The sequence below is a fragment of the Pseudophryne corroboree genome, chromosome 9 (genome assembly GCF_028390025.1).
Source record: "Pseudophryne corroboree isolate aPseCor3 chromosome 9, aPseCor3.hap2, whole genome shotgun sequence".
Lineage (NCBI taxonomy): Eukaryota > Metazoa > Chordata > Amphibia > Anura > Myobatrachidae > Pseudophryne > Pseudophryne corroboree.
The window spans coordinates 208,338,622-208,361,746 of NC_086452.1; the positions used below are offsets into that span (position 1 = coordinate 208,338,622).

Sequence of the window (23,125 nt, forward strand, 5' to 3'; positions counted from 1 at the left end):
CGCATTTGACCAGTGGCTCTTTCGGTCTTCTTAAATCGCACCGTATTTGCCTGTCGACACTGTGCTTCAGACCAGGGTGGTCAAGGCTCCTTACAGTGTACCTCTACGTCCAGATCTCCACTTTCAAACTTTGTGTCATCACCGGCTTTCTGGGCTGTTCGCGGAGGTGCCTCTATTGTGCAGCTGTGTAGATCGGCATCCTTCACAGGAAATCTATTCTATAGTTTCCATACTTTTAGTATGAGGGGATGCCTCTGTTGGGCATCTGATCTTAAGGGCGGATTTCCCGCTTCCCTTCCCCCTCTCTTTGGCTTGCTTTGGGATATCACCCAAGGGTGATCACCCAAGCGTCCCCCAGGTGGGACTGCAGTCAAGATCCCGGCGGTCAGAATACCGACACCGGAATCCCGCCCGGCACAATCCCGACATATTCTATCTCTGTGGGTGTCCCCACACCCATAGAGGGAGAATAAATTAGTGTGTCGAGTGTAGCAAGGCACCGTGCCCGTAGCGCGGCGAGCGCAGCGAGCCCACAAGGGTCTGCGTTGCGCTCGCCCCCCTGTCGGGATTGTGCCGGTCGGGATTCCGGTGTTGGGTTTCCAACCGCCGGGATCCCGTCTGGCAAGATTTCGTACTGATCCCCTCATGTGGATGATAGAGAAATTTAGATTTTTTTTACTTACCGTAAAATCTTTCTCTGAGCCCATCTGGGGGACGCTGTGATCCCTTCCCTTTTGTCTGGTTATTGATTGTTGGTTTTGTTTTTTCTTTCTGTTTTGTTAAACTTTAACTGAGGAGTACTTCCTGTGAACATGGGGTTGATGGGAGGGGTTAGAGGGGGAGGAGTTCTTTTCATAGGTTGTGCCAAACTCCATACTCACACACTAACTCAAGTGTAAGTGTGCAGTGTCCCCCAGATGGACTCAGAGTTTTTACGGTAAGTAAAAAATCCAAATTAATACTATATGAGCTTTTATGAACCTAAAGCTACCTATACACACCAATTCTGATGGTTAGGTTGTGTGAATGGGCACTGAAGGATCAGCAATGCTGCTCAGATCATTCTTTGACCTGTTGGATTCTGATTAGGCCTGGTAGAATATGCAGTTTAATGAGGACTATGATTGGACAGTTTTCGGGCACAGTCAGACAAGATTATAAGATTTGAACTGATCTCCAACAGTCTGTCAGATTTCAATGTACAGGCCCGATTCACGGGCAGATGTGGCCAGAGATGTGTGCTGAGCGAACCGCTCAGCACACATCTCTTCCCCCACTCAGCACAGCGCGATGTGTGCTGAGCATGTGGGCGGAGGGGCCGCTCATTTCACCCAGCGGGTGAAATGAGCGACCTGTTAGATTGGCCTGCATGCAGGCTCTCAATCTAGCACCAGCGATGGGGACGCGCATCGCTATCGCTGTGGGGGGTACACACGGACAGATTATGCTTAAAATCTAAGCAATCTAGTCAGATTGCTGAGATTATTGGTCTGCGAGCACCCCCCTTACCCATACATTAAAGGGGGCTACAATCTATGTTTACAAAAAAGCAAATTGATAAGTCAGCAGGTTATACTTGAAAGATCCTGACTTGATCACTTTTAGTAGCATACTCAAGGGGCAAGCTATAAGGTAGTTTATAAGCATACCTTTTTATATCTTGTCATTCAGCAAAATTTCTCTGACGTCCTAGTGGATGCTGGGAACTCCGTAAGGACCATGGGGAATAGCGGGCTCCGAAGGAGGCTGGGCACTCTAGAAAGATTTATGACTACCTGGTGTGTACTGGCTCCTCCCACTATGACCCTCCTCCAAGCCTCAGTTAGATCTTGTGCCCGGCCGAGGTTGGATGCACACTAGGGGCTCTCCTGAGCCCTTAGAAAGAAAGTATAGATTTAGGTTTTTTATTTTCAGTGAGACCTGCTGGCAACAGGCTCACTGCAGCGAGGGACTAAGGGGAGAAGAAGCGAACTCGCCTGCTTGCAGCCGGATTGGGCTTCTTAGGCTACTGGACACCATTAGCTCCAGAGGGATCGACCGCAGGCCCAGTCCTTGGTGTTCGGTCCCGGAGCCGCGCCGCCGTCCCCCTTACAGAGCCAGAAGCAAGAAGAGGTCCGGAAAAACGGCGGCAGAAGACATCAGTCTTCACCAAGGTAGCGCACAGCACTGCAGCTGTGCGCCATTGCTCCTCATACACACTTCACACTCTGGTCACTGAGGGTGCAGGGCGCTTGGGGGGGGCGCCCTGAGCAGCAATAAAAACACCTTGGCTGGCAAAAATACCACAATATATAGCCCTAGAGGCTATATATGTGGTAAATACCCCTGCCAGAATCCAGAAAAAAGCGGGAGAATAGGCAGCGGAAAAGGGGCGGAGCTATCTCCCTCAGACACACTGGCGCCATTTTCTCTTCACAGTGCAACTGGAAGAAAGCTCCCCAGGCTCTCCCCTGTAGTTTTCAGGCTCAAAGGGTAAAAAAGAGAGGGGGGGCACTAAATTTAGGCGCAATATTGTATATACAAGCAGCTATGGGGGAAAATTCACTCAGTTATAGTGTTAATCCCCTCATTATATAGCGCTCTGGTGTGTGCTGGCATACTCTCTCTCGGTCTCCCCAAAGGGCTTTGTGGGTCCTGTCCTCAGTCAGAGCATTCCCTGTGTGTGTGCGGTGTGTCGGTACAGCTGTGTCGACATGTTTGAGGAAGAGGCTTATATAGTGACGGAGCAGATGCCGATAAATGTGATGTCGCCCCCTGTGGGGCCGACACCAGAGTGGATGGTTAGGTAAAAGGTATTAACCGACAGTGTCAACTCCTTACATAAAAGGGTGGATGACGTAACAGCTGTGGGACAGCCGGCTTCTCAGCCCGTGCCTGCCCAGGCGTCTCAAAGGCCATCAGGGGCTCAAAAACGCCCGCTCATTCAGATGGCAGACACAGATGTCGACACGGAGTCTGACTCCAGTGTCGACAAGGTTGAGACATATACACAATCCACTAGGAACATCCGTGACTTGATCCCGGCAATAAAAATATTGTGTTACACATTTCTGACATTAACCTCTAAAAATGGGGTTTTTATGTTTGGGGAGAAAAAGCAGGCAGTGTTTTGTTCCCCCATCAGATGAATGAATGAAGTGTGGGAAAAGCGTGGGTTCCCCCTGATAAGAAACTGGTAATTTCTAAAAAGTTACTGATGGCGTACCTTTTCCCGCCAGAGGATAAGTTACGCTGGGAGATATCTCCTAGGGTGGATAAGGTACTCACACGGTTGTCAAAATAGGTGGCACTGCCGTTTTAGGAACGGCCACTTTGAAGGTACCTGTTGATAAAAAACAGGAGGCTATCCTGAAGTCTGTATTTACACACTCAGGTACTAGACTGAAACCTGCAGAGCGTGCTGCTGCAGCGTGGTCGGTGACCCTGTCAAACATACTAGTTTGCTAATATGAGAACATATTAAAGACGTCGTCTTATATATGAGGGATGCACAGAGGGATATTTTGCCGGCTGGCATCCAAAATGAATGTAATGTCCATTCTGTCAGGAGGGTATTAAAGACCTGTCCCTGGACAGGTGATGCTGACCTTAAAAGGCGCATAGAGATTCTGCCTTATAAGGGTGAGGAATTATTTGGGGATGGTCTCTGGGACCTCGTATCCGCAGCAACAACTGGGAAGAAATATTTTTACCTCAGTTTTCCTCACAGACTAAGAAAGCACTGTATTATCAGGTACAGTCCTTTCGGCTTCAGAAAAGCCAGCGGGTCAAAGGCGCTTCCTTTCTGTACAAAGACAAGGGAAGAGGGAAAAAGCTGCACCAGTCAGCCTGTTCCCAGAATCATAATTCTTCTCTCGCTTCCTCTGAGTCCACAGCATGACGCGGGGGCTCCACAGGTGTAGCCAGGTACGGTGGGGGGCCGTCTCAAAAATTTCAGCGATCAGTGGGCTCGCTCACAGGTGGATCCCTGTTTCATTCAAGTAGTATTTCAGGGGTACAAGCTGGAATTCGAGATGTCTTCCCCCCGCCGTTTCCTCAAATATGCCTTTCCGACAACTCCCTCAGGCAGGGAGGCTGTGCTAGAGGCAATTAATAAGCTGTATTCCCAGCAGGTAATACTTAAGGTGCCCCTACTTCAACAAGGACGGGGTTACTATTCCACACGGTTGGGGTACCGAAACCGCATGGTTCGGTGTGACCTTTCTTTATATTTAAAATCCTTGAACACATGCATAAAAAATTCAAGTTCAAGATGGAATCGCTCAGGGCGGTTATTGCAAGCCTGGACGAGGGGGATTACATGGTATCCCGGGACATCAAGGATGCTTACCTGCATGTCCCTATTTACTATCCTCGTCAGGAGTACCTCAGATTTGTGGTACAGGATTACCATTACCAAGTCCAGACTCTGCCGTTTGGACTGTACATGGCACCGAGGGTGTTACCAAGGTAATGGCCGGAATGATGATACTCCTTCGAAAAAGGGGAGTTTTAATTATCCCGTACTTGGACAATCTCCTTATAAGGGCGAGGTCCAAGGAGCAGTTGCTAGTCGGGGTAGCACTATTTTGGAAAGTGCTACAACAGCACGGTTGGACTCTAAACAGTCCAGAGTCACAGCTGGTTCCTACGACACGTCTACTGTTCCTTGGGATGGTTCTGGACACAGACCAGAAATAAGTGTTTCTCCCGGTGGAGAAAGCCAAGGAGCTGTCATCTCTAGTCAGAGACCTCCTGAAGCCAAAACAGTTATCGGTGCATCATTGCACGCGAGTCCTGGGAAAAATGTTAGCTTCCTACGAAGCAATCCCATTCGGCAGGTTCCATGCAAGAACTTTTCAGGGGGACCTGTTAGACAAGTGGTCCGGGTCGCATCTTCAGATGCATTAGGCTGATAACCCTGTCTCCAAGGACCAGGGTATCTCTACTGTAGTGGCTGCAGAGTGCCCATCTTCAAGAGGGCCGCAGGTTCGACATACAGGACTAGGTCCTAGTGACCATGGATGCCAGCCTTTGAGGCTGGGGGGCAGTCACACAGGGAAGAAACTTCCAGGGACTTTGGTCAAGTCAGGTGACTTCCCTACATGAAATTCTGGAACAGAGGGCCATTTACAATGCCCTGAGTCAGGCAAGGCCTCTGCTTCAAAACCAGCCGGTCCTAATCCAATCAGGCAACATCACGGCAGTCGCCCATGTAAACCAACAGGGCGGCACAAGAAGCAGGATGGCGATGGCAGAAGCCACAAGGATTCTCCGATGGGCGGAAAATCATGTGTTAGCACTGTCAGCAGTGTTCATTCCCGGAGTGGACAACTGGGAAGCAGATCTTCTCAGCAGACACGACTTCCACCCGAGAGTGTGGGGACTTCATCCAGAAGTCTTCCAAAGAATTGTACACCATTGGGAAAGGCCACAGGTGGACATGAAGGCGTCCCGCCTCAACAAAAAGCTATAAAAGATATTGCGCCAGGTCAAGGGACCTTCAGGCGATAGCTGTGGACGCTCTGGTAACACCGTGGGTGTACCAGTCGTTTTATGTGTTCCCCCCTCTGCCTCTCATACCAAAGGTACTGAGAATAATAAGAAGGCGAGGAGTAAGAACGATACTCGGGGTTCCGGATTGGCCAAGAAGAGCCTGGTACCCAGAACTTCAAAAAAATGTATCAGAGCTTTTCACTTGAACCAACCTATTGTGGTGCCTGCGGCTACTAGGGACTTGGAGGATTCCAAGTTACTGGACGTAGTCAGGGCCTTGAAAAATTATGTTTCCAGGACGGCTAGAGTCAGAAAAATTGACTCGCTATTTATCCTGTATGCACCCAACAGGCTGGGTGCTCCTGCTTCTAAGCAGACTATCGCTCGCTGGATCTGTGACACGATTCAGCAGGCGCATTCTGCGGCTGGACTGCCGCATCTTAAATCAGTGAAAGCCCATTCCACAGGGTAGGTGGGCTCATCTTGGGCGGCTGCCCGAGGGGTCTCGGCTTTACAACTTTGCCGAGCTGTTACTTGGTCAGGGGCAAACACGTTTGCAAAATTCTACAAAATTGATACCCTGGCTGAGGAGGACCTGGAGTTCTCTCATTCGGTGCTGCAGAGTCACCCGCACTCTCCCGCCCGTTTGGGGAGCTTTGGTATAATCCCCATGGTCCTTACGGAGTTCCCAGCATCCACTAGGACGTCAGAGAAAATAAGATTTTACTCACCGGTAAATCTATTTCTCGTAGTCCGTAGTGGATGCTGGGCGCCCATCCCAAGTGCGGATTGTCTGCAATACTTGTATATAGTTATTGCCTAACTCTAAAGGGTTATTGTTGAGCCATCTGTTGAGAGGCTCAGTTATATTCATACTGTTAACTGGGTATAGTATCACGAGTTATACGGTGTGATTGGTGTGGCTGGTATGAGTCTTACCCGGGATTCAAAATCCTTCCTTATTATGTCAGCTCGTCCGGGCACAGTGTCCTAACTGAGGCTTGGAGGAGGGTCATAGTGGGAGGAGCCAGTGCACACCAGGTAGTCATAAATCTTTCTAGAGTGCCCAGCCTCCTTCGGAGCCCGCTATTCCCCATGGTCCTTACGGAGTTCCCAGCATCCACTACGGACTACGAGAAATAGATTTACCGGTGAGTAAAATCTTATTTTTTTTCTTCTTGAGATTTAAATCACAGTTTCATAGTTGTCCCAGCCAAGAAAGCTACTTATACCATTTTCAGACAGACAATAAAATTACCGGGTTAAGAAGTTCTACCCGGTAATTTGTCTATAAACACTAGTCCTTTTTCTGTGAAAGGGTCAACCCAGGTTGAAATTCCTAGGAATTCGAGTCAGGAATTTACCAGGGTCAGAGACCCGGAAATTTCGACCCAGGTTGACCCTTTCACAGAGAGGAAATACCCGGTTTAATCCACAAATTACCAGGTAGAAATGCTTGACTCTGTAATGTGCTTGTCTGTGTGAAAGGGGGCTCAGGCAGGGACCGGCAAAACAACCAGTCACTGAAATGCTGGGTAAAAGCCAGGATTTCCAGACATTTCTGTCTTAAAAGGGTATTACTTACAACATTAGGAAGACCTGTACAGTGGTGGATTAACAATAGGGTGGGTGGCAAGGGACAGTCGCACAGGGACCTTCGCGCATATATTGCCCGCATTAGGTGCACTGTGGAATATAATGTGAACTGGGGACATTACATTGTGTTTAATTTGTGTTTCTTTTTCATCCACTAGGGGTCACTGGAGTACTCTTGGGATATGGACGGCTTCCGTAGGAACAGCACTGAATATTTAAATTTAGAACACTCCACCCCTCCATATCCCCGAGTACCTCAGTGTTTTTTCTGTGCTCGATAGCAACAGTTCGTTTGTGGCTGGGTCCACAATTACTTTGAATATTTTTATTTTTATATTTTTCTTTTTTATACACATCCCTTTCCCCCTTCCAAAAGTCAGCGTCAGGGATAGTGCAAGCTGCTGATAGCAGCAGGGGCGTGTCGGGCCTCTCTGAAAGAGCTCCCTCACAGCCACACACAAATCCTCCTGCTCAGGCTGGCCGGCGCTTGTACAGAAGCCCCGTCGGAGCCTCCTCACAAGCTGCAGGATTGAAGGTATGTGAGCGGGGCGGTCAGCTCCCGCTGCCGCCCCGAGGTGTGGGGACATTGTTCCTGGGGACTCTGCAGACTGCCTCCGGCCGCCGCCGCTACTCGCCCCACTTGCACGGCTCCGGCCGCCGCTGCTCTACCGCTCACTGCGCCGGCCGCCGCTGCTGCTCTGGCCGATCGCACTGCTCCGGCCCCCACCGCTGTTTTTCCGCTGCTCACCCGGCTCCCGCGGCTCACAGCACAGCGATCCGCTCTCTGTCTTGGCGCACGATACCCGCTGGCGGCCCCACATGCTGCGCTGCCCGCTGCTCTGCATCTGAAAGAGCATGCAGGCATTACCTCACGGAGGGGGGGCAATAAACGGAGGAATAAGGGGGCAATACAGCGGCATAAGAAAATACTGCAGCAACAGCAGATGCTAGGCTGCAGGGGTATTTACAGAATTTCATACAGGGTTATAATCAGTTCTAAGTTTGTAACCAGCACTGTGATTATATGTGTAAGCATGGCATGGGGGCCATTTTAACCATGCTTCCTGTGTCTTCCTGCTGTGATTCCAGAACGTTCCAGTACTACATCTCTACTCCACCGGAGGCGCAGGGGTGTTAGTGGGAATTTGGGATCAGATTTCATAGTACTGGCCATGTGTACTGCACTTGGCCAGATATATATATACAGGTTGAGTATCCCATATCCAAATATTCCGAAATACGGAATATTCCGAAATACGGACTTTTTTGAGTGAGATAGTGAAACCTTTGTTTTTTGATGGCTCAATGTACACAAACTTTGTTTAATACACACAGTTATTAAAAATATTGTATTAAATGACCTTCAGGCTGTGTGTATAAGGTGTATATGAAACATAAATGAATTGTGTAAATGTAGACACACTTTGTTTAATGCACAAAGTTATAAAAAATATTGGCTAAAATTACCTTCAGGCTGTGTGTATAAGGTGTATATGTAACATAAATGCATTCTGTGCTTAGATTTAGGTCCCTTTACCATGATATCTCATTATGTTATGCAATTATTCCAAAATACGGAAAAATCCCATATCCAAAATACCTCTGGTCCCAAGCATTTTGGATAAGGGAGACTCAACCTGTATATATACAGAGACACCTTACTACTATTTTACTGAGTCGTGCAAGTGTCTGTTTTTTGTGTATTGTATTGTCTGTCGCCATAATGAGTAAGGCACCAGCAAAAACTAAAAAGCATAATTGCAAAGTCTGTAGCAGTGTGTTACCGGATGGATCTACCACATGTACAGTATGTTTTGTGGATTCGGTTCAGAATACGATTTCTGCTCCAGTTTTACAACCAATTTCCTCACCGGACCCTCCGTGGGGAATGTTAGTAAATGTACTGGATAGGTTACAATCAGAATTGACCGCCGCTCGACAGGAGCGGGAAACGGCAAGATCTGAGTCTAGGGTGAGACCGCCAGAACTACCGGAGGCGTCTCAGCCTTGCGTAAGGTCCAAATCCATTTTGGGTAAACGGGATAAATTTCATATGTCTTATGATTTTCCAGTTTCTGCTATGTTGCATTCTGACGATTCCCTGCCAGACCTCACGGAAGGTGAGGAGGGCGAAGTGGAGTCAGATGGTGAGGATTTTAACAGTTCCGGCATTGATGATCTCATCAGAGCGGTACGTCAGTCTCTGAAGTTTACTGTAACTGAGGAGCCTCTCACAAATCATCAGAAATTCTTACGGTTTGCAATACGCCAGAACCATTACCAGTTTCAGGCTCTACCGTTTGGCCTGTCATCAGCGCCTCGGGTATTCACCAAAGTGATGTCTGTGATGATAGCTCATCTCAGATCCCTGGGAGTGACAATAGTTCCGTATTTAGACGATCTGCTCATCAAAGCTCCGTCTCAACAGATGCTTCTCCAACATGCGCTGCTAACGTACGATGTACTGGTTCACCACGGTTGGATTGTCAACTTCAAGAAATCACATCTAATTCCGTCTCAACGCCTTCAATTCCTAGGTATGATTCTCGATACGGTCAATCAAAGAATTTACCTACCACAGCAGAAAGTACAAATTCTACGCCATCTAGTACAATTAGTGCTCAAGCCACGCACAGTGTCTGTACACTTGTGCATTCGCCTCTTAGGCACAATGGTGGCAGCTTTCGAAGCGCTTCAGTTCGGAAGATTTCACTCGCGTCCATTTCAACTGAATGTGCTCGCCCAGTGGTCGGGCTCGCATCTGCAGATTCACCACAGGGTGAGGTTGTCGCCAAGGGCAAGAGTATCTCTGCTCTGGTGGCTCAAAGAACACAATTTAACAGCAGGAAGACGGTTCGGAGGCTGGAATTGGATAATTCTAACTACGGACGCCAGTCTCAGAGGTTGGGGAGCGGTAATTCAAAATTGTCAGCTCCAGGGTCTCTGGGCGGATCACGAAAAATTGCTGTCTATAAATGTCCTGGAACTCCGCGCAATTTACAATGCGCTACGACAAGCAGTGCACATGCTTCGCTCTCAGCCTGTCCAAGTGCAGTCAGACAATGCGACGGCGGTCGCATACATCAACAAACAAGGAGGAACGAGAAGCCGCATGGCAATGCGGGAAGTAGCTCGAATCCTCAATTGGGCGGAATGCCACCAGGTGATATTGTCGGCCGTGTTCATTCCGGGAGTGGACAACTGGGAAGCGGATTATCTCAGTCGTCGGGATTTTCATCCAGGCGAATGGGCATTAAATCCAGAAGTATTTCACATGTTGGTTCAGCGATGGGGTTATCCTCAGGTGGACCTGATGGCGTCTCGACACAATCACCAAACGTTCCAGTATGTGTCCAGAACAAGAGATCCAAAGGCAGTGGCGGTGGATGCTCTCACTGTCGCGTGGCCGTACAGTCTTGTGTATCTGTTTCCACCGTTTCCGTTGCTCCCTCTGGTGCTAAAACGGATCAAAAGAGAGTCTGTCACAGTCATACTAGTGGCGCCTCATTGGCCTCGGAGAGCTTGGTTCTCGGATCTCCAAGGACTACTCGCAGACGATCCTTGGCCGCTCCCACTACGTCCAGACCTGTTACAACAGGGTCCGTTCCTTTACCCCGATTTAGCGCGGCTGCGTTTGACGGGGTGGCTGTTGAGACCGCCCTCTTAAGAAGAGAGGGCATTCCAGATACGGTTATACCAACCATGTTACGAGCTAGGAAGCCGGTTACGGCAGCTCATTATTACAGAATATGGCGTGCCTATATAGGTTGGTGTGAAGCTCGGAAGTTTCCGACATCATCTTTCAAGTTATCCCGCCTTTTGTTATTTCTACAAACAGGGTTAGATGGAGGACTGCGTTTATCTACACTAAAGGTGCAGGTATCTGCTTTGTCAATTTACTTTCAAAGACGATTGGCTCTATTGCCGTCTATACGCACTTTTCTCCAAGGTGTCCTCAGAGTACAGCCTCCATTCATTCCACCTACAGCGCCATGGGACTTGAATCTGGTTTTAGAGTTCTTACAGTCTTCATATTTTGAACCCTTACAGCAAGTGGATATAAAGTTTCTCACTTGGAAAACAATTTTTCTTCTAGCCTTAGCTTCGGCAAGGCGTGTTTCGGATTTGGGTGCCTTGTCATGCAAGTCACCGTATTTGGTGTTTCATGATGACAGAGCGGAACTTCGGACGAATCCCGCTTTCTTACCAAAGGTAGTGTCATCTTTTCACATCAATCAACCAATAGTAGTTCCTGTGTTGACAGCACATTCTGGAACTCTGGATGTGGTACGCGCATTACGCGTTTATGCATCCCGAACGTCTTCAGTTCGTAAGACGGATACGTTGTTTGTTCTCTATGATGCTGCCAAGATGGGTTGGCCAGCGTCTAAACAAACCTTATCCAGATGGATAAAACTGACCATACGTCAGGCTTACCTTCATGCTAGGTTACAACCGCCTACATCAGTAACCGCTCATTCCACACGTTCTGTGGGAACTTCATGGGCAGCTGGTCGGGGAGCTTCTACGACGCAGCTTTGCCGTGCGGCTACATGGTCTTCAGTGCACACGTTTGTGCGCTTTTACAAGTTTGATACGTTTGCGGCATCAGCATCTAGCTTTGGCCGCCTAGTGTTACAGGTGCCAAACAGCTCTCCCGCCCACGGGGGAAGCTTTGGTACGTCCCAAGAGTACTCCAGTGACCCCTAGTGGATGAAAAAGAAAATAGGATTTTGGAACTTACCAGGTAAATCCTTTTCTTTGAATCCATAGGGGGCACTGGACGCCCACCCAGAGCAGTTTTACCTAGTTGTGGTGAGTTCTGAGGATCTTATGGTAACACACTCTCACCGACTGGTTCAAATTATCAAGTGCTGGTTAGGGTGTCAACTGTTTAGTTGTCAGTAACGTTATGTGTCAACTTCGTTATTGTCCGTTATGTTATATGTAATACTCCATTGTCAACCTCTCTATAGTTCCTGTTCGGCTCAGTAAAAAACACTGAGGTACTCGGGGATATGGAGGGGTGGAGTGTTCTAAATTTAAATATTCAGTGCTGTTCCTACGGAAGCCGTCCATATTCCAAGAGTACTCCAGTGCCCCCTATGGATTCAATGAAAAGGATTTACCTGGTAAGTACCAAAATCCTATTTTCTGGGAATATTTAAACATCACACATTTTAATAACATCACCAGCATATCATCATATTTACCATTTTTTTGGTAAGGGCCCCAACAAGTTATCTGTCCTGGGTCTGGACAACCTGTGGTTTGAAAGTCCAGGTATGCTGTGCCAGCTTTCAGGAGTTTGTAATTTCACGAAACATGGAGAGTTGTAGGATGTGTGTTTTAAACCAACAACTGCCACAATTACTGTTAACGTTTTCTTAATCCTAACTTGGCAGGTTTGACATTCGCTTGATGAAGGAAGGGAGGATGAAGGGGCAGGCCTTCATAGGCTTTCCCAATGAGGATGTGGCAGCAAAGGCCTTAAAACAAGCACATGGATACCTACTTTTTGACAAACCTATGGTTATTGTATCCTTTTTATATGATTTTTGTAAATATATCATTTGATTCCTGTTGAGACTGGCTGCATCACTGTCAAATGAGGAAATTTGTCTTCTTTTTAACCTTAAAGTTTGTTTTCCATTTGAAATTATTGTAGCCTGTACCTGTGTTCTATAGGTGATTTTGGAGCTGAGACACCTGAGGCCAAATGTAATAGAGTGAGAGTTTCAGAAAGTGAGAGATTTGTTAAGGTATTGTAGTTTTTTTTTTTTTTTAAAGTGGCAATCATTGATACCCCTTTTCCACTAACTTTAAAAACACAGGTAATTGCGCAGGGACGCGCATTTACCCGTGTTTTTTCCTAGTGGAAACAGTCCCCCCTGCACATTCCTGGATCAACTGATCCGGGAATCCTACCCGGGTAGCTTGCCGGGTTGAACACGTGTTCAACCCGGTAAGCTGTGTAGTGTGAACGCAAGCTGTGTCGATGCGACACAGCTCCCGTTCACAGTGTATGGAAGGGCGGCGCTGGGAGATCATGTGATCTCCCAGCGCCGCCCCTGCCGCGTCACTAGCAGCGTCACCAACCCGGCAATATGCCAGGTTGGTGAGCGCTGTGGGAAAGAGGGCTGTAGCATGGGTCGCAGCTGTGTCAGGCTCCCGGCTGCGACCCGTGCTACAGGTGGAAAAGGGGAATTACACAGCAAGATCACCCTGGTACATTTGGCCTCTGATGTTTATGGTGGCAACAGGTAAAATGTGATTCCAGGAGTACAGAATAAGAGGAGGGGAGAACATTCTCAAACCAGAGAAGGAACTGTAATTCTGACAAGGAAAACAATCCCAGAAGGCCCAGACATGTTGAGCTTTAAAATTTAGTGAACATATGTGAGGAAGACCAGATTGTAAAGTGACCATGCATAATGTTTACCAAAGGCAGCCAAAAGTTCCCGACTTTGGCAGGTGAAAATTTAGCTTTCCAGCATGGATTCCAGGTAATTGAGTAGTGTGAACTTTTGGAGGTCATTTTAATTAGTGCTCAAGCTTTACTCACTGAATCCTGCAGTTTTATCAATTGTTTTATCTGCATTACCCACAATTATTGAAAGCTTCATGAAGAACCTCTTTATTAGAGATCTCTTTACCTCTCTTTTATTAATTTCCTTAAATCAGCAACAGCAATTTGCACGATCTGCGCGACCGAAGCCTAATACTGATAAAACACAGACCAAGAGATAGAAGCCAAGGTCAGTTATACAAGAAAGTCCTTTATATAACACAGGATTAAGGCAAATTCTCAGGGACATTTGTAGTCTGAAAGAGATTATTTGCTGGCAAGGTGCTAATTTAGGACAGAACCCAAATAGTGACATAATTCGTTTTTTCTATGCATTCATGTAAACTACCAGAAGGTTTATTCTGTAATACAGATTATGATTTAACTTTTTTTGTAATCTGGCTGGCTAGCAGCATGTTTTACTATTGAGCAGTAATTATATGATAATTGTATGATAATGAACAATAGTAGTTTATTAACCACTTGCCTGGCATGGTCGCATCAGATGCGACCATGCCTGCAAGTGCTCTACCTGACCTGATAGAATCAGATAGAGTGTGTTAGCAGCGGCAGGGAAGATAAACTTCCCTCCGCCACTGCTGTCCGAGGGACCGGAAGGTCTCTCTGCCTCCCTGCACCCCCCACCCCCCTCCCGTGTCTGCCGTGCTGCCGATCACTTGTTTTTTAAAATTTTTTACTAAAATTATTTGGGATAGGGTAAAATTCATGTTCTTCACCTAATTCACTCATTAAAAAAACCAGACCATTTCAGAGCGGTTTTCGGCGAAATAGTCAGTTAAGTACTTTAAAGAGAAGAAAAAAAAGTGCTAATACCTGCACTAAACCACAATAGCAAATAGTTCTTCTTTTCTTCTTCGTTTTGTAATCTTGCTGTTTCATTTTTGTTTTTTTAATTACCTGTGAGATCTTTTTCATCCTGCAACCAGAAGTACTTAGAGGGGAGCTATTATACAACGATATTTCAGCAAAGTATGTAAAGGTTTACTTAAACAATACTGTTTACTGGGGAAAAAAACTTGGAAAAATGTAAAATGGTCCTTCTACTCTTCAGTATTTTAGAGGTTCATTTATTAATAATCCATGTTACAGCGGTTTCCTGTAAGTAATTATTTTGTTAACTGCTTGCCTGTGAAGACTACAGTGACTAATGCTGGGTACCCACTGGCCGATATATCAGTTGAATGGTCGATATATCGTGGATGGGGGTGCACCAGCAATATATATCTGTGGATAACGTTGTTCGCAGACATATTGTGTTGACGCTGCAGCACTTTCGATATATTGGCCCATTGTGCTGTGTGTGTGTTTGTGGTCAGTCGTACACTTGCTGCAGATGCCATCTGCAAATGACAGCACAACTGGGAGTGCACATGTAAATGGCTGCTTAGTTGTGACGTCAGGCACTACACATCGGGCCATCGATTGGTAAGTGTGTATGCACTTGCAAATAATCAGGCTGATCCGTCGTCCTAGTGTGCTTCATTTTAATTGGTAGTATTTTCATACAGACTCATTAAGGGACCATCACTGTAAAAAGACTTGGCCGTACTGTAATGAAAGTAAAATTGTTCTTTAACTAGAGTGAATTCTGTCATAGAACACAAATATATAGATGTGTCCTCATATAACTAGTGTCTATATGAAACCATATGGTGCGGGATATCCGGCGCAACAGAGACTCTCCTAGGGTAGTAGTTGACCGCAGTTTGTTCAAAATTTTTGCACCTTACATCGCAGTAAAATGTCACTCGAAGTGTACCAGAGACGCTAGACTGCAACTTTAACCGCACAGGAATTAGTTTTAAACGGTATGTGGTCTATAGATCTACAGTGTCATGTTAGACAGTAAATAGGTAGACACCACATGGTTGATACATGGTCAAAAGGTCGACCTGTAAATTAGGTCAACCTATGAAAGGTCGACAGTGCTTATGGTCGACAGGTGCGATTGGTCTACATGACAATGGTTGACAAGACCCCCCCCCTCCACAAAAAAAAAATATCACTTTGTTTTTAACTTTTTTATACTTTACCATTCAAGTTGACTATGATTGGGAATAATAACTTGTGCTAAGTGCAGCGGTAGCGCCTTGCCCGAAGAATGGCGAGCAAAGCGGTTAACTAATTGGGGGTCCACTGCTCAGATGGCGAAAAACGACACCAAAAAAATGCAAACATTTGGTGTCGGCTATTTCTCGTGTTGACCTTTTCATGCATCTACCTTTTGTACCCGTCAACTTTTTCCTGTTTCGACCTAATGACCATGTCGACTTTTTGTCCATGTCGATATTTTCCCGTCGACCTATTGATTGTAGACCTTCTTACTGTAGATCTGTTGAACTGTAACCGTTTTAAACACGTACAAAGTTGTACATAAAGCACACCAGAACTTGGCGTGAGAAAAAGCCGCTGCTGCTGCATGGCAGCGCTTCATACACTGCTTCAAACTCCGTTGCACATAAAATTGATCAGTGCAAAGTAGTTGTGTTGCTTCCACTCACAGTATATGTTAAATGATGCATATTTTGAGTGAAAGACAGTCAGCGCAGCCGAGTCATCCATAACCTGCCACCGCTATAGACACTATATGAGAACACATTTGTAGGCTAAAAAAAAAAAGCAGCTAGATTTCTTCCAGGGTGCCCTTATTGCAGTACAACTTGGCAGTGTGCAATATGTCTCTTGTCCAGAATACAGACCATTCAGTGAAAACAGTTGTGCTATTCTTCTCCCTAAAGATGGCCGTGTAACTCCTGTTTGGCATGAAAAGTGTATCCTTTCATGTTGTATCCTTTATGAATTGACTTAAGCCCCAATGAAGCAATAAAAGATTCATAGGAATATTCAAGCTATGGTGCTTTTACTTTTATTTTGTCAATTTTATGTTTGTAGAGTTAAATCTGTTACTTAAACATGTGACAAGCATTGTACTGCTGTATTATGGTCTCCGGAGCATTCACAGATGTATATTCAAGGGCAGATAATGGGATTTTAACTTCTCTTCAAGAAACTAAGAAATCACAAAATTTCAAATACACTGTTCCCTCCTTATGCCACCAGCTCAGTAGACAGTCCAAAATGAATGTTCTAGAGAAGAGAACATGTATATGAATTACTGTGCTTTCCCTGAGTACTGCCATCTATCTCCACTTCTTGTGCATATGACCATATAAAGATGGTTATTCCCATAACAAGCATGCATTATTATATATATATATATATATATATATATATATATATATATATATATATATATATATATATATATATACAGGTTGAGTATCCCATATCCAAATATTCCGAAATACAGACTTTTTTGAGTGAGACTGAGATAGTGAAACCTTTGTTTTCTGATGGCTCAATGTACACAAACTTTGTTTAATACACAAAGTTATTAAAAATATTGTATTAAATGACCTTCAGGCTGTGTGTATATGAAACATAAATGAATTGTGTGAATGTATGCACACTTTGTTTAATGCACAAAGTTATAAAAAATATTGGCTAAAATGACCTTCAGGCTGTGTATAAGGTGTATATGTAACATAAATGCATTCTGTGCTTATACTTGGGTCCCATCACCATGATATCTCATTATGGTATGCAATTATTCCAAAATACGGAAAAATCCCATATCCAAAATACCTCTGGTCCCAAGCATTTTGGATAAGGGAGACTCAACCTGTGTGTGTATATATATGTATATGTATATATATATATATATATATATATATATATATATATATATATATAACAAATACTCCCCTCCTGCGCTATTCAATAGATAAAAGAAAATACCTCTGGGAAAGTTCTAAAGAATGGCTGCCTAATTCCGCTAAGTTCCCTGTTAGGAGGAACTGGATATAAGAAATAGGATAAAAATAGAGGAATTGGCGCCCTGGGATTTTATAGACCCCAGAAGTTAGCGAAAGCCCCTTTTAAGGTTTCACAATTGCGTATCAACAAGTTTAAAACATAATGGTCAACTGTTCCTTCAAAAATAAATTTATGAAGGAACAGTTGACCATTATGTTTTAAACTTGTTGATATGCAATTGTGAAACCTTAAAAGGGGCTTCCTCTAACTTCTGGGGTCTATACAATCCCAGGATATATATATATATATATATATATATATATATATATATATATATATATATATATATATATATATATATATATATATATATATATATTTAACGCACCTCCACCTAAATAACACATTTGGTTTGTGTTCTGTAAGAGGGAGCACTATGTATGTGTCTGTGAATATACACTAATCAGCCATAACATTAAAACCACTGACAGGTGAAGAGAATAACAATCTTGTTATAATGGCAACTGTCAAGGGGTCGGATATGTTAGGCATCAAGTGAACAGTCAGTTCTTGAAGTTGATGTATTGGGAGCAGGAAAAAATGGGTAAGCGTAAGGACTTTGACAAGGGTCAAATATTGATAGCTATATGACTGGGTCAGCATCCCCAAAACGGCAGGTCTTGTGTGGTGGTCCTGGTATGTAGTGGTTCGTAGCCTACCAAGAGTGGTCCAAGGAAGGACAACTGGTGATAGGGTCATGGGCACACCAGACTCATTGATGCATTTGGGGAGCAAAGGCTATCCCGTCTGATCCTATTTCACAGAAGAGCTATTGTAGTACAAGTTTCCGTCCGTACACACAGTGCATTGCAGCTTGCTGCTCATGCGGCTTCTCAGCCACAGGTGCGTGTGCACAGTTTACCTGGAGAAGAGATGGCATCGAGATGCACTTTGGAAAGAAAAAGAAGGCAAGTCGGTGGAGACATTGTGATGCTCTGGGCAATGTTCTGCTGGGGAACCTAGGGGCCTGGTATTCATGAGGATGTCACTTTGACACGTACCACCAACTTAAACATTGTTGCAGACCAAGGACACCCTTTCACGAACATGGCAGTTGCCTCTTTCAGCAGGATAATATACCCCATCACACTGCAAAAAATGTTCAGGAAAGTTTGAGGAACATGACAAATAGTTTGAGGTGTTGATTTGGCAACCATATTCTGCATATCTCCATCCTATTGAGCATTTGTCAGGATTATGTGTTGTTTTTATCAGTTTCCACAGGTTTATATAGAATTCTGTTATGGTTCCTACTCACGCAGGTAGGATTTCTGTTTTATACACAAAAATTTAGGAGGCCATTCATCAGAAGTGGAATAAATCTGCTAAATGAAATATCTATCTGTAATGTTAAATTTAAGTGCTGTACATGAGTTACCTTTATTGATTCCATAGGACAGACCTTGATCTTCTCTAGGATTTTAGCATTAACTCATCTCTCATATTTCAGGTACAGTATTATGGAGAGCGGTGCCGTTTCAGTACGTTGGACCCAGGGCACAACTAAGAGTGAGAAGCAAAAAGTTTATTTCAAAATAATTTGACTTCTGGTTTGTACATTTTATAATTTAAATTTTTATTTTTTTTGTGTAAATAAATTTTGTTTTTTGGAAAAAAAAAAGTTTTGTTTATTTTGTCAACAAAATGTGGTTTCTAATGGGGTATAATAAAGTTATAACATACAGTTGGTTTGTAAGTTGTCAGTTTCCATTCTTGTTTCTTGGGCACCATAAAATGTTTTTGTCATGTAAGTGCTGATGCACAGATTTACGCAAGTCTACAAAACACAGTTTCAGGCACTGAAAATTATGCATGAACAGGTAAGACTGGGTGTGCTTCAAAAAAGAGGGCAACTTGTGACTAAAAACTAATAAATGAAACTGTCAGTTCAACCACCACAGAAATTATTTTTTTTCACAGCCAGCAATAGCATTTATAGTCCATCTTTATAAATAAACATTCACCACTAAGAACTAGGGAAATAGTAATATGCTGTTTTTTTGCAATTGTACATTAACCGGGAACAGTTAAACGGAACAGGTTGTATCTTCCACTTGAATGTTAATCAGTGGCAAAAATATTAGTTGTGACAAGGAAATGTGAATATATAGATAGTAATATTCTCAAAAGATGAGGGCTTCTTATATTAGCTTGTGTCCTGCAGTTGTTAAATGTTATAGTCCTGCAAGTTGTTGGTTTTGTTTTAACTTTCATGCAGTTAATTATATGATAATAAACGGTTGACACCAATTGGTCGACATGCATATGGTCGACTGGTTCAAATGGTCGATGTGCACTGTAGTCTTCTTACGAAGGGGAAATAGATGGTGACAGATAGGAGCTGGCACTTTACATTTTTTTGCTACGACAGGCTCCTCCCCCTTCATTTCCCTCTCCCTCCCCCCCCCCTCCCCAGACACCAGTCTTAGATTGGGCCCGAGAGAGTCGGTACCCTGGGCTTAGTCTCTCTTAAGGGACTTTTATTTTTATTAATTTTTACTTTTATTTTTCTTTGAAACAGACGGCTGTCTTCCTGCATGAGACTCCGGGAGGAGACTTGGCTCTGCATGCTGCGCACCCCAAGTCTCTGGCCAGCGGGACTCTGCCTGGGGACCCGCCGCAGCTGCTTGAGGCTAGCGTTACCGGTCCATGGCCGCGCTGCCGCACATGGAGGAGGAATGGTAGGAGAAGGGCTTCCACCCACGAGGGGATCCACAGCCACACTCAGAGTCCCTGACACATTTCAAACAGCCCGCCGCCGGGATCAGAATGGAGGTGGAGCTATGCACACACAAGAACTCTGGCGTTCTCTCACTACAGGTGCCACTAAAGGACAGTGAGTCTTTCTTTATGGGGCAAGAGGTGGCTGTTTACTAAGGGAGGGCTATTTAGGCATTATGGGGTCTAATTGACAGTGCCCCCCCCCGGATACTGTGTGTGGGTGCATGTTTGGTGTAGAGATGGCAACCAAAGCAGTTTCTAAGGGCTCTCAATCTTTTTGCCTGCAGACAGTGTAAAGAAAAATTTACACAGGCTCACAGGGAGCGTGCTTTAATCTGTGAAGCATGTGAGCTTCAGGCTGAGGTGCAGACTCCGGAGCAAATACAGGAGCCTTCTCCAGCCTGGATGCATTCTCTTACAACAGTCATTGCCGATCTTTCATCTGAGCTGGCACATTCCCGCAGAGACAGAAATGTTGCGCAGACAGGTCGACACATCTGAGGCGACATGGGCCCAGGCTTTGGCTTGGTCTGTAGACACATTGGTCCAGGTAGTCGGTTCTTCATCTACTATACCGGCACCACCTCCTTCTAAGAGGAGATTTGTGCCCACAATTCTGAGGCCTCGGAATACCAAGACTCAGACCCAGAAGAAGGAGACTTCCACTACGGATCTGATACCGATCCCCCACCGGAGGAATCTCCTGATAAGGAGTCGACGCCCTCATAATGGTGGTCAGACAGACCTTGGATATTAAAGATCCAGCGGCACCTATGACTTTTGGTAAGTCTCCTAAAAACTCCTGTTTCCTTTCCTGTGGACCAGGAACTGGAGCAGCCTCTGGCAGCAGGCTGGAAGACACCTGACAGGAAATTTCAGATTTCCAGACGCCTTAAGGTTTTACATCCTTTCCTGGAAGAGTCCAGGGCCAAATGCGAAAATCCACCCCCTGTCGATACTTCCGTTTCACGCCTGTCAAAGAAGGCAACACTTCCCGTCCCAGGTGCTACATCTTTAAAGGAGGCGCCTGACCGTCGATTGGAGATTACCTTGAAGTCCTTTTATACTATGACGGGAGTTATTCTTCGTCCAGCCCTGGTAGAATCACGGGTCAACAAAGCCTTAGAAAGCTGGGCTGAAGAACTCAGTCGGGGTTTGGAAGACAACCGTCCTCGTTCAGAACTTAGTACACTCGCCGAACATATTAGAGAATTGGTGGTTTACTTGGGTGAGGCCTTCAGAGACATAGGTCTCCTCTGTTTGAGAAATTCTGCATCGGCTGTGGCTGCGTTCCGTACCCTTTGGCTTCGATCATGGCACGCAGATGCGTAGTCCAAAAAAGCAGCGAAGCCCTTACCATTCTCGGGAGACATACTCTTTGGACCTGAACTTGACAAATGGATTTCACAGGCAACAGGTGGGAAATTAATTTTCTTATCCTCGGCAGCTCCGGCTCCTCGCAAAGCCTTGCAGTACCGTCCTTTCGGGGTTCCTCAAAATTCAGAGGTAAGCCAAGAGGAGCTTTGGTTACCTCTAGGGGTCAGAAAGGCAGAGGAGCATCAGCTTCCACCTCCTGTTCTCAGGAGCCTAAACCGTCCGACCAGCCAGTGGACTCACCTGGGGGATTCTGCGGTGGGTGCACATCTTTTGGATTTCCAGGACAGTTGGTTGAGGACTTGCCAGGACACCTGGGTCCAGAACATCGTGGCCCAGGGTTACAAAATAGATTTTGTTTCTAACCCTCCGGCTCGGTTCTTCACAACAGGACTTCGACAATTACTGGGAAAAAAAGATTAGTCTTGCAGGCGGCTATAGAAAACTGCTGACCTTCAGGGTTATCCGACCCGTACCTGTTTTGGAACACGGCCAAGGATATTTTTCCAATCGTTTTGTTGTTCCCAAGCCAGATGGATCCGTGTGTCCCATCCTCAACTTAAAGTCCTTCAAACAGTATCTCGGTTACAACAAATTCAAGATGGAGTCCATTCAGTCAGTCTTTGCTGGCCTGGAGCTGCGGGAATTTCTGGTATCGCTGGATGTAAAAGACGCGTACTTGCATGTCCAGATCTGGCTGCCACATAAGGTTTTTCTTCAGTTCGCAGCGTGGGAAGACCAATTCCAATTCAGGGCCCTTCCATTCAGTCTATCTTCTGCACCCAGAGTCTTCACCAAGATCATGGCGGTAATGGTTGAAGAACTTCGGGTACAGGAATTTACGGTCATCCCCTACTTGGACGACCTCCTCCTAAAAGCTCCTACTCAGGAGCAGCTTCTCCGCAATGTTTATCAGGCCTATAATTTTTTACTGCATCACTGATTGATTATAAACTTCAAGACGTCACAATTGGTACCGTCACAACGCCTCTTGTTCCTGGGCCTGATCCTGGACACTACTCAGCAGAAGGTGTATCTATCTCAGGACAAGATACAATCCATTCAACAACTGGTAACACAGGTACTCAGCCCTCGCAAGGTGTCAGTTCACCTGTGTATCCACCTCCTGGGGAAGATGGTGGCCTCCTTTGAAACCCTACCATTTTGTCTATCCATGCCAGAACGTTCCAATTGCACCTGTTGTCCCAGTGAACAGGCTGTCGCCTACACATGCATCGACTGGTACACCTGTCGGCTGAAATAAGATAGTCTCTCCCATGGTGGATACAGTCCAGTCATCTGTAGCGGGGCCGTTGATTTGGGATCATGGACTGGACGCTGCTGACAACAGATGCCAGTCTCAGAGGCTGGGGAGCAAAAGTCCTGGACCATCAGTTTCAAGGGCGATTGACACGCCAAGGGGCGCAGCTCTCAATCAATGTCCTGGAACTTCAAGCGGTTGCGAATGCCTTACGACAAGCGGATTTCCTTCTC

The 23,125-nt window shown here is 45.5% G+C and overlaps 1 protein-coding gene across 2 annotated transcripts in view; it reads left to right on the forward strand.

The window, feature by feature from the left end:
* The window catches only part of RNPC3 (RNA binding region (RNP1, RRM) containing 3), a 127,135-nt gene extending 107,910 nt beyond the window's left edge, over positions 1-19,225 (forward strand). The window contains exons 13-15 of one of the 2 annotated variants that reach the window (XM_063940099.1): positions 12,477-12,609; positions 13,762-13,829; positions 18,987-19,225. In XM_063940099.1, the coding sequence (XP_063796169.1) occupies positions 12,477-12,609; positions 13,762-13,821 (193 nt within the window). In that variant the 3' untranslated portion in view covers positions 13,822-13,829; positions 18,987-19,225. Of the gene's footprint in view, positions 1-12,476; positions 12,610-13,761; positions 13,830-16,398; positions 16,881-18,986 lie in introns of those variants that run through there. The other variant, XM_063940100.1, reaches the window with a different exon arrangement.
* Positions 19,226-23,125: the final 3,900 nt, after the last annotated feature.